The sequence below is a fragment of the Rhinolophus hipposideros genome, assembly GCF_964194185.1.
Source record: "Rhinolophus hipposideros genome assembly, chromosome: 11".
Classification (NCBI taxonomy): domain Eukaryota; kingdom Metazoa; phylum Chordata; class Mammalia; order Chiroptera; family Rhinolophidae; genus Rhinolophus; species Rhinolophus hipposideros.
Genome location: NC_138057.1, coordinates 57,048,829 through 57,064,318, shown reverse-complemented (window position 1 = coordinate 57,064,318; position 15,490 = coordinate 57,048,829). Strand labels below are relative to the sequence as shown.

The following is a 15,490-nucleotide window of genomic DNA, read 5'->3' as shown; positions in this document are numbered from 1 at the left end:
CTACAAATCTGTTTATTATCTTTTTCTTAGTTCTGTGGTTGATAGCCAACATGCAGCTTTAACTGGCCTCATGGGGACATATATGTTGATTGTTTCCACTCCACCAAGAGAAACACTGGTAACAAGATCTGGCTATTTTCTAGAATTATGAATACAATTTTTAAACAATTATCAAAATATGTTTACCAAAACTCATTCCTCACACCAAAAAAATAATTTGTCGAGCTGATTTCATTGGTATTCAATGTAGCAAACAGTAAAAACGAGACATGTTAAAGAGGCTGAGAACCTCTTTAGCTTAGAAAGTTGTGAGACTACATAATTAACAGTTTACAACAGAAAACAATGAACACGTCTTAACTAAGAATAAAAAGATTTGGAGTAAGACCAAGAACCAAGCACCTAGCGTGGGTATTAGAATCTGAGGGTGATCTCTCAATGAAATAGGATTCTTCTAGAGAGAGTCCAGCTGATTAATTCTTGAAAGATTTATAGTCAATGCCTTTATTTAAAAAAGATTAATTAGAGTTTCTTTTTACTAAGACAAAAATAAGCACTGCTTCCTTTCTTGGGCTTAGCCTCCCTGCCTTACCTTTTGCTTTTTCTCCTCTTTGCCAGGTTTCTAGCCAATACCACTTTCAGAGGCCTCAGTGGTTCCATCAGAGTAAAAGGTTCCTCAATCATCAGCTCAGAAAACAACTTTTTCATCTGGAATCTGCAACATGACCCCATTGGAAAGCCAATGTGGACCCGCTTGGGCAGCTGGCAGGGGGGAAAGTTTGTCATGGACTATGGAATATGGCCAGAGCGGGCCCAGAGGCACAAAACTCATTTCCAACACCCAAGTAAGCTGCACTTGAGAGTCGTTACCCTGATCGAGCATCCATTTGTCTTCACACGGGCAGTAGATGATGAAGGCTTGTGCCCTGCTGGCCAGCTCTGCCTAGACCCCATGACGAATGACTCTTCCATATTGGACAGCCTTTTTAGTAGCCTCCATAGCGGTAATGATACAGTGCCCAGTAAACTCAAGAAGTGCTGCTATGGATATTGCATTGATCTGCTGGAAAAGCTAGCAGAAGACATGAACTTTGACTTTGACCTCTACATTGTTGGGGATGGAAAGTATGGAGCCTGGAAAAATGGGCACTGGACTGGACTAGTGGGTGATCTCCTGAGTGGGTCAGCTCACATGGCAGTCACTTCCTTCAGCATCAATACCGCACGAAGCCAAGTGATAGATTTCACCAGTCCTTTCTTCTCCACCAGCTTAGGCATCTTAGTGAGGACCCGAGACACATCAGCTCCCATTGGAGCCTTCATGTGGCCCCTCCACTGGACGTTGTGGCTGGGGATTTTCGTGGCTCTGCATATCACTGCCATCTTCCTCACGCTGTATGAGTGGAAGAGCCCCTTTGGCATGACTCCCAAGGGGCGGAATAGAAGTAAAGTCTTCTCCTTTTCTTCAGCCTTGAATGTCTGTTATGCCCTCTTGTTTGGTCGAACAGCAGCCATCAAACCCCCAAAGTGCTGGACTGGAAGGTTTCTAATGAACCTTTGGGCCATTTTCTGTATGTTTTGCCTTTCTACATACACAGCAAACTTGGCTGCTGTCATGGTAGGTGAGAAGATCTACGAAGAGCTTTCTGGGATACATGACCCTAAGGTAAGTACTTATTTTTTACTCTAGCTTTATTTATTGTCTGTTATAACTCCATATATTGTATCTTATGCTGTAGTATGTCTATGTTTCATCTAACACAAAATATTCTCTCAGCCATCTATAGAGAGTAGTTCCAAAGTCTGTTGCTTGGTGGAATTAAATATCTTTTTGTTGTATTAAATAAAACAAAAAGAGTGAGGGAGGGTTAGGGAGTTGTCTGTTCCAGAGAAAATATTTCTGGTAGAAACATCTATTACCTCAGTTTTTCTTTATTTGACTATCTGGCAGAATGTTTATCAGGAAATAGTCTTACAAAGTATATTCACCCAAAGCAGACTTCAAAAACTGATTAATTACTTATCTTGGGAATTAATGGACATAAATAGTGAGATCCATATTTTGAATAGCAAAGAATCTTTTCTTTTTCACCATAAAAAATATTAAATGGAAAGAACCAACTTTTTATCATAAGATCCCAAAGTTAGGTACTAGAGAACTCAATGGGTCTGGATTAGGAGTGCTGAACTAACTGAAGTGGCAGGATTAGCTAAGAACAGGGTGCCCTTATAGTAAGGAAAGCTGTATGGCTGGCCACCTTGGGTTGAGGGGAGGTTGCCACAATTACATTACAATGTCCAAAGACATTTAAGAAAATTGTATCTATTCTAGGCTGCCTTTGATATCCTAGATATTTGACCCTAAGGATAGAAGGGAGGAGGAAAAAGAAGTTCAGGTGAATAGGTGAAGCAGTGGTGAGTTTCATAAATAAGAACCAAGGATTGCCAAAATTAAGTCACAATGCAATGCATAAGAAACCTGAAGCATTATTTTAGGGGATTAAAAAGAAAATCATAAAGATAAACCACACACAGCAGTAACACAATTTTTTAAGCAAAAAGAAATAATCATTCCATTCCCCAAGAATAATAGGTGACTTTTTTATCAATCTAACCTAGCCCACAGACCACATGAGCAGAACTAGACAAAGTCGACTTTCTGTTACAGCCTATAAGTTCTTAATGAAGTAGGGTAAGGCTAAATCTAAACCATTTTTAATTTGAAATAATAAATGAATTTCCATTAACGTTTCCAAAAATGTATATATCTGTCCTAGTGTTGTTTCCATATTAAAGTCCCTCATTTATAGGTTTGTTTTTGGTTTTGTTTTCATATAAAGACACCCAGATTATTTAACTAAGCAATACTTGGCATCTGAACTTTTGGGGACTAGTGTTGGTGACAGAATCATTCATCCAGATATGTGGTTTTATATAGACAACATAATGTCTTCACCCTCCCACAGAGATCAAAATAATTTCATGATCAAAATAATTTCTATATCCTTTCAGTCACTCATCATTCGTTCTTAAGTATGTTGAAGTTATTCACATGAGCACTTTTCTCTCCTCCCAATGTTCAATTCCTTGAGGGACTGTATCTTTTTCTTACACTAAGTAATGTGGAGAAATTCAAAAGTAAATAAATTAAGTAGGGGAGAAAAGCTATAAACATAAGGAGAAACAACTTAAAAAGCTATAAACATGCTGAAGTTTAGTAACAAATGAAATACTGTTGAAGTTCAAGAAAAGGATGATCACCTTCAACTTAGTGCATCAAGGAGAGGCTTAATGAACTAAATAGAATGTGTGCTTATTCTTGAAGAATATTTGGAATTTGGACATAAGCGTCAAGGGAGGAGGAATGCACATCCCACGCAAAGGAGCAGAATGAGGTACTTGGAGGGAGAAAATATAAGGAAGGCACAGTCAGGATGTCTTGGGAAATTCAATTTAGCCACAGCATGCTACATGAAGGGAAGAAGAAAATCTGAAAAGTAAGTTCAGTTGAGATAACAGAGGCTCTTTTTTTTTCTTTTTGTTTTTTTAGTTTTATTGAGGAATATTGGTGGACAGTGTGCTTCTCCAGGGCCCATCAGCTCCAAGCCGTTGTCCTTCAATCTAGTTGTGGAGGACGCAGCTCAGCTCCAAGTCCAGTTGCCATTTTCAGTCTTCAATTGCAGGGGGCACAGCCCACCATCCCATGCGTGTGAACTGGCAACCTTGTTGTTGAGTGCTCACACTCTAACCAACTGAGCCATCTGGCCACCCCAGAGATAATAGAGGGTCTTTGACATCAGGCTAAGAACAGTGAACATCTGACAAGAGAGATCCACTGACATTTTTGAACAATGGACTAGCACAGACAAGCAAGCAGTCTTCATTTAGGATGGTTGCTTCAGCAGCAGCATGTAAATAAGATTAGAAGAGAAAGTCAATGGACAGAGTTGATGTTATAGGGATAGTTACTGATAGAAAGAAGAAAGGATGCAAGAAGTACCCTGTTTCCCCAAAAATAAGATCTAGCCGGACAATCACCTCTAATGCGTCTTTTGGAGCAAAAATTAATATAAGACCCAGTCATACATTATAGTAAAATAAGACTGTGTCTTATATTAATTTTATAAGACTGGGTCTTATATTAATTTTTGCTCCAAAAGATGCATTAGATCTGATTATCAATAGCTCTCTGTAGATTGGATTTTGACTTTTTGAGATAAAGAATGATATTATCCCACCTGCAATGTCTAACTTCTTGCAGTGTTATCAGGGAGGACTAGGGTTGATCAGTGCCTATTCCAAACCATGAGTATTTGTGTGCGCGCCCGGTCACGTGTGTGTGTGAATATCTAATGAAACTGGTTTTAGGTGGTTTGCTTTTTTTCAGTATTTCTCAAACTTCTGTTATCGTTTTTCAGTTTCACTTGATAGTATTTTATTTCTGTTGAGTAAAAACATGTCATTTACAACATAGAAGTCACAGATCTTTTGTGGTTCTCTTAGGACCTTTGCTATCCTGCTGTAAGGTGAAAAATCTCCTAAATCTAAATGAGAGTTGATATATACAGAGTATTGGTCACACCCTGAAAATTCTTTCACCTCTGACTCATTACTTTTCATATTCTTTTATCCCCCTCACCTACTAGATATTAGGACAGTTCCCATTACACCATGCTGTGAATTCCATCCTGGTTTTACTACTCACAGCTCAGTTAACTCACCTCAGGCAGATTTCCCTGGGCCTCCAAATTAATGCTCTGAACACCTACCTCTTTCCCTTCTCTAACTCTTCTTTAGTCATCTCAGGATCATCTCCCCATGTCTCCCTATAACTGTATGCTGAAAACTTTGAGAATAACAACTCTCAGGCTGCCCTAGAAGAATTTTATTAAGACATGCTCCTAGGAATTGATGTCTTCTCCTCTTAGAGGCTATTTAAGCAGTCAAATTTGAAAAAGAGAAGACTTCCATCTACTCTTCCCATAAAACTACTTTTCTGTTGCATATAATATCTTAAATTATAATAATAGCACTTTCTTATTTTTATGTAAATAGTTTATATTGTTAGTCCAAAATTTTGACTATTTTTTTTTACATCAGTCTCAGAATCTAAACACCACTTATAAAATATTCCTATGGTAAAATGTGTTTGGATGAAAACATACTTAAAAAGTAAAATTTGTGATTTGTACTTGTATACAGTTCATCAGTGAATTGAGTCCTGGCTGCATAAGTATCTGTAACCATGACATCAGATAACTTGCAATGAATGTAATAGCTCCATTTTTCTTCTTGTTTAGTATGCTGGCTATACATTTAACACGATTAATAAAACTGTTAAGAGTTAAGAATATGAACATTTGTCACCATTTCAGAGTTGAGAATTCACTTGCTTCAACCAACTACTTTGAATCAGAAATAAAAGTAAAAGCAAAAGGCTGTGCAGGATGGGCCAGTTTATGATTTACTACATGTTGCAGCAGCCAAGGCAGGTTGGAGTACTTTTTTTTTCCAGACAGAGGTCAAAGGGAAGCCACCTTGTTGTGGCTGCCCTTACAGATAACCCCAAGGGAGGGGCACTGGCCCAATGTGCAAATGAAATTCAAGAGAATGGTTTTATTCTCACTTAACTATTTTTGCCAGAATAATTTATTTTACACTAAAAGTAATACTCATGGCTTCCCACTGACTCTTCTGGGAAGCAAGCTCTGTGCTTCAAAGCAGGTGGGCTTTTCCAGCATGAGACCATGAAAGAAAGAATTTAGGAGTGATATATTTCATACAGATTATATGGGTATTTCTTGACATAAAACTAGCAGTATTCATTATAGGCAGTGCAGAAAATAGAGTAAAGTAGACAGATGGAAACAAGCACCCATTGCCTCATCATCCCAAGTCATTTCCTCTTAGCATTATTGGATGATTGACAGGTGGATAGAAACTCCAGTATTTTTATCCAGTGAGGTCTTCATCTGGGTCTATGATCTAAGTTATTGACCTGGGCGTTCTTAGGACCTTACAGCCATTGACATTCAATCTGCTGATATATAAGACAAGATAAGAAAATCACTTCCTACATTGTAAAGTACCTTGAAAAATAAAACCTAACCTCCCTTCATACAGTTGAATTGGGCCAGTTAAAGGATACATGGGCATTCGAAATGAGCTATTTCCTGATTTTAATGGACTTTCTAGTTCTTCTTTCCAGCTTCTCACATAAAATGCCCCTTTAGCCCTGTTTCTATCATATATATATATATATTTTTTTTTTTTCCCCCAAATGTCAGCTCCTTAGAAAATAGGAGGTTAGTGTCATTTTTGTACAGGCAAATTATGGTGCTGCTTTAGAAAAACAGTGCTGGTGAACGTTCAATATTAAAAAATAAATAGACCTTCTATAAAGGCAAGAGCAATTTTAACCAGAAATATTAAAGGACATTCGCATAGCCCTAGCAAGAAATGATAAGCATTTCCCAAAATAATAAAAACCACCTTTATTGATCTTCATATAACAGTTTGTGGCTGCCCCGTAAAACATATGAATTTATATAATAAAAGCTGGCTAGCGTAGAAGAAGGGAGGGATGGCAGAACTCCAAGGCAAGCAAGACACTAAAAATGGAGTTTGAGGTGAGGGGAAAGAAGACTGCACTACACTAAACCATTCATTTGTTCTTTCTTTGATTTATCCAGTAAGAGCAACTTCTGTCTGAGGCACCGTGCTAGGTGTCTGGGAATTCAGTTGAGCAAAACAGACACTGTCATTGCAATATGAAGTTTAATAGGAAAGAAAGACATTCATTAAGGGAGCACATAAATCAGCTAATGATTTAAACTGTGATAACTTACTACAGAATCTGAGAGCCTCACCGGGGACCTGATCTGAATGGAGAATCAGAGACGTGCTCGCCCACCCCCACCCCTTCCCTGAGGAAAATAAGTCTGGCTGAGATCTGAAGGATGTAAATGAGCTAAAGGGGAGCTGGGGGGTATTAGAAGAAGAGGATCTCAGGGTGACCTGGCAGCATGTTCAGAAGTTACTAGACAGGAGGGAGAAGGCTACAACTGTGACCACCCCATCCTGAGCTAAGAAATTGGAAAGCCAGGAAAAGGGCTCAAGAATAAGACAAGAAAGGTGGTGGATTTTGATGACCAGTCTAGAGAGAAAATTTCTCAAAAGATGAAAAATCCAAGAAATGTTATCATCTGAAGAATGCTGTACTTCCCTTAGGCTCCATGTACTTCCAGATAGAAAACATAACAGGAGAAACATCCCATTCACTCTGGCAACAAAAATCACAGTATTCATAGATCAGGGAAGTGTCCTCTATAGGAATTGTGTTAAAAGAAAACAGTTTTTAACATACAAACATAAAAGATGGTTTGGATAAAAAATTGAATGTGCTGATGGTTGCACACATCTTGTCAATATACTTATACTAAACACCATTGAATTCTTATACTTCAAATGGGTGAATTGCATGGTGTGTGAATTATATCTCGATAGAGCTATTTTGTTATAATAAACAAACTGCCATATTACCAAATTGGAAGGCTAAATATTTGGAGATGTTAAATTTTCCCTTAGTTTATAGGTCTAAAGCGATTCCAATCAAAAGGACATTTTTGTTTGTTGCTTAATCTTCTAAAAATAATATATTAAAGCTAATATAAAAACAGAAGAGTCAAGAAATTTGATATTGAAAAACTTATTAGTAAAAATAACAGAAAAGCTAATACTCATTGACCACTCATATGCCAGACAGTATTGTAAATGACATTAATTAATATAGTATGTCTCACCATTAAGTAGTCATGGAAATTAAAATAATCCAAGTGAAGTAATTTATACATAAAATAATAAAAATAGTTAAGCCTTGTCAAATCAAATTTTAATATCAATACTAATTATATTTATCTTGAACAATTAGTTCTCTTTCATCCTCTTTCTCACTGCCAGTGTGAACCCAGGAAATGGCAAGATTCTCTTATTGAGCTAATGTCTAGAGAGAGTTTGGAGGCAAGCTTCTTGCCCACTACTAGCAGATTTCTTGTCAATGCAGGATGAATTTTAAACATTATTCCTGGCTTCATGTTGTTTCTTTTTCTACTTCATCCTATTTTTAATGTATACTTTCTTGTATTTTGTGAGTTTTACGCTGCCTTTTCCAGGAAAGAACAAGGTATACCTTAAGTAATGCTAAAATTAAGTAATAAATAAAGAATATTAACAATTCAGAAAAAGAAATAAAATTGACCAAGAAATATAAAAATGTTTAATTAACTGTAATCAAAGAAATGCTAACTGAAACAGTAATGAGATGTATTTTTACCTATCAAATTCAGACTCTTTTACTGATAGTTCTTAACCTTGAGGGAAGCACATTAAGACTGGCACCAACATACACTGCTATTGGGAGACAAGTTGGTACAAGATGTTCATAAATCAATTTGGCCATTTGTATCAAGAGCCTTATAGGATCATGCCTTTCACCCTTGACTTCCACTTCTAGGAATCTGTCCAAAGGAAATAATATATGAACAACAATTTATTGCAAAGGTTCATGGCAGTCTTAACTCAAAATAGCAAAAACTTGAAAATCACGTAAATGTCCAACAGCAGCACAATATTAATATACTATAATATTCCTGTGTGCTCTGTAACGTAGCCTGGAGAGATGGTTTTGAAGAGTTTTAAAATGCAAACAATCAAAATATCATGTTAAATAAAAAAGTTAGGATACAAAACCATATACTAGGTTTCCAGTTTTGTAATATGCATATGTATCTGCTATAAAGAGAAGTGATTAGAAGGAAATATAACACGCTGTTAACACCATTGATATCTGAGCAATGTAACTACTGGAAGTATATATTTTCTTATTTCCATTCCATATTTTCTACAGTGTTCATATATTATTTATGTAATGAGAAAGTAAAGAACGAGCCAAGGATGCATGAGAAAAATTCAGCCACGGGACAGTAGTCACGGCAGCAGTGTTTGTGCCACATGCCCTGCAGCCTTCCAACTCCAGGAAGGGTGACTCCCTCAGTGAGCATCACTCCCATAGTAAACTGTGTGCATCTTAAAGATGCTATGCCTTCCACAGAGATTTGCCAAAGCGAATTTTTATTCCCACCCAGTTTCTTCCCTTCATAGGATGTAACACAATCTGAAATTGTCCTGGTATCTATTTGTTGATTTGGTAATTATCCCACTGTGTCTCGCTCATCACTGGATCTACACAGGGTTGGGTGAACTGTAAATATTCTGTAAATTTCATTCAATTAATAAATAGGTGAAAATGGCAAGATCATTGGAATAAAGGTATAACCTTCTCCAGAGATTAGTTTGAAATCAATATTTTTGATAAGCCCATTCATAACCATTCTCTTACTAGATGCTATGGGATGAATAGAAGGAAAGCTCCAGTAAGGGGCAATGGTACTACGTTACAAAGGGCAAAGTCCCAGTGTTGGACAAATCTAAGTTTAATGTATGCCTCAATCATAGGTTAGTTGTGTGAAGCATAGCAAGTTACTTACATGGCCTCTGTGTCCCTACTTGAGAGGATCACAGGAGATAATGGATGTGAACTATCTAGCTGAAGTTCTGATTCCATTTACCACTAGATTATAAACCTCATGAGCATGGAGACTTGATCTCTTTTATACACCTGTATCCCTAGAACCTAAGTATACAGCAAACACTCATTCAGGTAAGTGTTGGGTAAATAATGGACTTGGCCGTGAAGCCAAGCACAGGTACGGTATCTAATAGGATAGAGACAAAGGGCAGGAGCACCTCTCACTTGAAGTTAGAGTGTAGTCAAGTGAATTCCAAATTATATCCAAGACTGACCCGGAGTGTTTGAGCCTTGAGATTGATGTAATCAGGTCATCTAAGTAAAGGAAACCTCAGACCATGATGCCTGTCTCTGAAGTAATGGTCAGAGGTGTATTATCCTTGAATGGGACCACAAGACGATAATTCTGCCATAGCCTGGGTGGTTCAGGGTCCCCAGCAGCAATCAGATTGTGGCATTAGGTCAGAAACATTTAGTGTTTCGGTAAGGATGAGACACACAATACGCGGTACTTACTAGGAGTAAGCAAAATGGGTATTTCCTTTCCCTTCCTGAATGTTCTTCAATTTAAGGAACTTTAGGAAAACCATTAAGACTTAGTTAATTTAGGTTGACAGGAAAACTGAACAAATAAATGTGTGATCTGTTTATTGCCTTATCTACTTCTAAAATAATTTTGAGATGGTATCTTTATAGAATTTTTTAAGTAACTACAGCTTTATTACTTTCAAATGGATACAGTAATTCATACTAACTGCAGCAAAGTGTTTTCAATTAGACATCCTGCTAGGTTTGCTTTAATGAATGTCTAAGATCACTTCCTTCATTTGAATACAAATAGAAAATATGCCAAATTTTTGCAAAACCCTTCTCTTAAAGTAGGGAGAAATTGGCTTATAACTTTGTTTATATTATTAACCTGCTTAGCAAGCACTACCTTTATGCATAGATAATTTCTATACCAATGAATATGTCATAGGACATCTATAAATATTCACATATATCTTATATAATTATAAACAATTATCTGCATACATGTCTATGGACTATGTATTCACATACATACATTTATATTATTTTAAAAGTTAATGCAGGTTAATGGACACAGTCATTTGTAATTTGGGAAAACGAAGTTACTCCAGGTCACTCTTGGACATAATGTAGAAATCACCTGGCTGCAACCTCCAGCTGCAAATGAGAGGTGCTCCCACCCTCTGCCTCTATCCTGCAGGGCTCACCTCAGCCTCCTAACCATTCAAAACCATTCTCATACTAGATGCTGTGGAACGAATAGAAAGAGAGCTCCAGTAGGAGGCGATAAACTGTGATTCAAAGGGCAAAGTCCTGGTGTTGGACAGATAGAAATTTGATCCAATTTAGGTTCGATGGTTTGCCCTGTGAAAAATCTCATTTTCACGTTCAATAAATACGTGTGTCAGAAGTTGCAGGCAACCCTCAAAGGAGCTCTTTTTCTGTCTAAAATACATATTTTAGCTCCACACACAGTACGAATTAAGGTGAATGTTGGATTTTTATGATTTACCCTCAACTTGACATTTTGATCCTTAATCAGATCACGAGCAAGCGTGACCTAACCAGGAAGCTGGACTATGAATTCGGCTCTATTCATAGAAATTCATATGGGAATTCGGCCAGTTAGCGCTCAGTTTTCCTATTGCTACTGCATACAAACCTGCTTCAGCCAATTGCATATCTACATATGATGTTATTCACAACTTAAGTTCAGAAAGACATTTTGTCAGAATCCATTAACATTTTTCAAACTCAAGAAATGCACTTAATGGCCACGGCATTTTATCAGGATGTTGCTTTCTTAAAAAATGCCAAAAGACAGAAAATTTTAACACTGCCAACCAAAATAGGACTTAGCAATATTTCCCTACGTTATATGTGAGCTGGAGGTTTTTTCCCTACATGATCGGAAGACATAGAATTAATGGAGGTGAATCTACTGGCAAATAAGATTGTAAATGAATGTAGATATATAAATCTGCATATTCTGTAGTTCATGTGTTTAAAATGATGATTAATCAGCATGCTGGAGGTCATAAATAAATACTTAGTTTCAAATAAGACCATAGATATAATTTCATAACAGGAACTGAAAATGTCAATAAATAATAATATAGCATTTATTGGATGCCTTCTATATATAAGGGACTAAGCTAACTTTACATGGATTTTTCTCGTTTAAACTTGACTGCATCCATGCAGCTGAGTAAACAGGCCTAACAGAAATTAGGTAGCTTGACTAAGGCCATATAGCTAATCAATGATATAGACAGAATTCATACCCAACAATATCTGATTGTGAAGGATTTCTAGTCAGTTTTTTATTTTACATGCAGCCTGATTTATTCCAGCCAGCCCTTTCCCCACCCCTGGACTTAGTCTAGGAAAGCTGCTCACACATGAATCATCACAAAGATGAATCAAGGGCAGACAATGCTGCTGAGGCTGTGACGTTGGAATTTGTGCACACACAGCATGTAATTGAGTATGGCATGAAGGAATGACAGAGACACAGATTAACTCCCACCCCACCCTCACCATCCTCATCACTACTACCCTAGTGTTGCAGCACCGGGTACTTCAAAACCTAAGAAAAAGGACCTATTTATCGTCACAGCGCCTTCCATCCACCACTGCTGTGGCACACTGTCACAGCGTCACACGATGCCCTGCTCCCTTGCCACCACGCCCTGTGAAATGGCAGCTTCTCTTGGCTTGCATTTGGAAATCTCCAAATGTAGCTGTAGGGTCTGAGTATGAACTGGTGCTAATTCATCTTCCCAGCAGTAAATCCCTCGAGCTGTTACTCCATTCCACCTTCAGTGCCATTCAGCTCACGTCAGTTTTGTTCAAAAAGAACAGAGACCACAAAATCAGTCTCTGCTCATCAAGATATTGTTTCTACTGTGGAGAAGCTATAAATAATCTATAGTCATTAAGAGGAAATTGGTTAAAGTAGTTCCTTTACTGGAATATAATGTTGCTATGAAGAAAAAGAATCAGATAGATAGATAGATAGATAGATAGATAGATAGATAGATAGATAGATAGATAGATAGATGATAGATAGATAGATGGATGGATAGATAAATACAGATATATATACACATATATGTATATACATATATATATATATTCAAGCAAAAAAGTAGATTTAAAAAAAAAAAATATATATATATATATATATATATATAAAACAAAATAGTCTTTAAAACCATTCTACTAACATTTTTGGTTTTATTGAATTGGCAATCACGTAAAAGGGTTGCTCACCACTAGAATACAGTGATATCGGGGCATCTCAAATCTTTTCCTGCCACAGATCTCCCAACAGCCATTTTTTTGTGTTAAAAAATTTCCTTCCAAAAGGCTCCTATATAAACTGCATATGTGTCAAGATAAGACAAATGTTCTCTGACATAGGTGAGACTTCTGTTAGTTTCCTATATGGGTTATTAATTTAGACTAGATGATTCTGCTTACATAGAGAACAAGTTACGTACCACTGGGCAGTTTCATGAATTTTAGAGGGAAGACAAAACCATAAGATTTGTGGAAAAAGAAACCAAAAGAAGAGGCAGACAGCATAGCTTCCTGTCAAGATTCAGCCTCCTCTTACTTTCTACTTCTCATAGCTGAGGCTACTTCACCCTCACATTCATTCACAGCCCTCCTCCTTACCTTTCCCTCAACAAGGCTCAGGAAGTAATCCTATTCTCATTCAGGGAGAATTTAAGATGCCCTGTCCAGATCCTTTCTCTTCACAAGTATGGTCTAAGAACCAGCAGTTTTAACATCTCCAGGAGCTTGTTAGAAATGCAGAACCTTGAGGCCAGCCCGGTGGCTCAGGCGGTTAGAGCTCCATGCTCCTGGCTCCGAGGGCTGCCGGTTCGGTTCCCACATGGGCCAGTGGACTCTCACCCACAAGGTTGCCAGTTCCATTCCTCGAGTCCCGCAAGGAATGGTGGGCAGCGCCCCCTGTAACTAACAACGCAACTGGACCTGGAGCTGAGCTGCGCCCTCCTAAGACTAAGACTGAAAGGACAACAACTTGAAGCTGAACGGCACCCTCCACTAAGATTGAAAGGATAACAACTTGACTTGGAAAAAAGTCCTGGAAGTACACACTGTGCCCCAATAAAGTCCTGTTCCCTTTCCCCAATAAAATCTTTTAAAAAAATGCAGAACCTCAGGCCAGACTCCAGAACTCCTGAACCAGAATCTGCATTTTAATAAGATCCTTGCATGTTTCATTTGTACAATACAATTGAAGAATTAGTGCTTTAAGTTAGTTCCCACATGGCCCAGCATCAAGCTTCTTTGTTACTGGCCTCATCCTTATCTTTACCCTTGAATCAGTGATGTGTTCCAGGACTAAACTTTACCTCCATCTTATAATTGATGTCCTGCCCTATTAACAATTTTAAGGTTCCAGTGACTTCCATACTGTGTGATTCTGCTCAGTATCGGGGAGATGCTTTGACTCAGAGCCCTAGCCTGCCAGCTACAATTTTAACCCAGAGAGTAGACATCTTGGATAATGGATCTTTACAATTGGATAATGGATCTTTACAGTTGTGTCCACTGTCCATTCAGAATTCTCCCACTGCCAAACTGATCTGTGGTACTTCCATGCATTCTAGCCAAACCAGCAAAACACCAGTTCGTCTTCTAAAGAATTTCAGAAAAGAATCCCTGGTCCTTGCCACTGGTCTACCCTCACTGCACATAAGTCTCCCATGATTTTTTTCTTGTTGTTGTTTTTTGTACGCCTTTTTACTTTTGTTCTTTTCTTTGTGAAGATAGTGACCAGCTTAGCAGCTTCTTCTTTGAACCACTATGAGCCCATGTGTCACCCTGCTCTTCAAATCTTGTAAATGCTCAATACATCATTGCATCCAGCTTGTCTGGAGGAATGAAAGGTGCTGCCCTGTACTCACATGCTACCATCAGCTCACTCTTGCACAGGTTCTTCTCTGCAACTGAATGCTGAAAGAAGAAAAAGTATTACAGACAGGAAATAGAAGCTCTGACCCTGACCCAGTGATTTTCTTTTTGTTTTTACATGCTTTTAGAAAATGACTATTTTTGCTTCACTAATATGACAAATAATAACGACACACACCATTTGTAAAGCACTCCATCACTTCCCAAGTACTTTTAATCCAACACCTCAGTTTATCCCCTACATCTGGTGGCAGAAAAAGTATTTAATAGGAGAGAAGACTGGGGTTCAGAGAAGTTAAGTGATTTTTCCAAAGTTCAGGCTGACACTAAACTCAAGCTTCCAAATTTCAGGTCCATCACAATTTTCAGTACAATATGCTCCCTCCTATTAAACTATACTAAAAAACAAAACTAAGCTGACAAGGATAAGAATGCTCATGGCTCCTAAAGCTTTGCTCAGCATTTCAGGAAGGTAATTTGAGAAAAATAATTATCAAAACAAATAAAAAACTCATAATATGTTTATTGAATTACTGCTGAATGTATATCTACTATTTGTGAATTACCTTAGGTTTTTAGATGGTTTGAACTTCCAGGGAGCTGAATATTGTGCAGGACAAATAGAAAAATCAAGCAGCCAATATACTGAAAGCCAATCTCCAGTCCAAAAATGCAGAATATATTTTGCTTTGTGTCATGTACCAAATGACTAATAGGTAGCAAGGGTTTTCAGGGTTATAATTTTAGCCCAAGGTACTGGTAAATACATGAAATCCTTGAGTGGTTTATGATATCATAAGGTGAAATTATAGCCCCTGTGGGCAAAAGTTGTAGAAATGCTTTTAACCACTGAGTACCGTAACTAGCCTGTCCTTTATAGCAATCATAAGAAAAACTATATTAAATGCCTAGTCATTTTGACAA

The 15,490-nt window shown here is 37.7% G+C and overlaps 1 protein-coding gene across 1 annotated transcript in view; it reads left to right on the top strand.

The window, feature by feature from the left end:
- The window catches only part of GRIN3A (glutamate ionotropic receptor NMDA type subunit 3A), a 141,219-nt gene that overhangs the window by 63,302 nt on the left and 62,427 nt on the right, over positions 1 to 15,490 (top strand). The window contains exon 3 of the mRNA XM_081067844.1: positions 619 to 1,666. Within this exon, the coding sequence (XP_080923970.1) occupies positions 619 to 1,666 (1,048 nt within the window). The remainder of the gene's footprint in view (positions 1 to 618; positions 1,667 to 15,490) is intronic.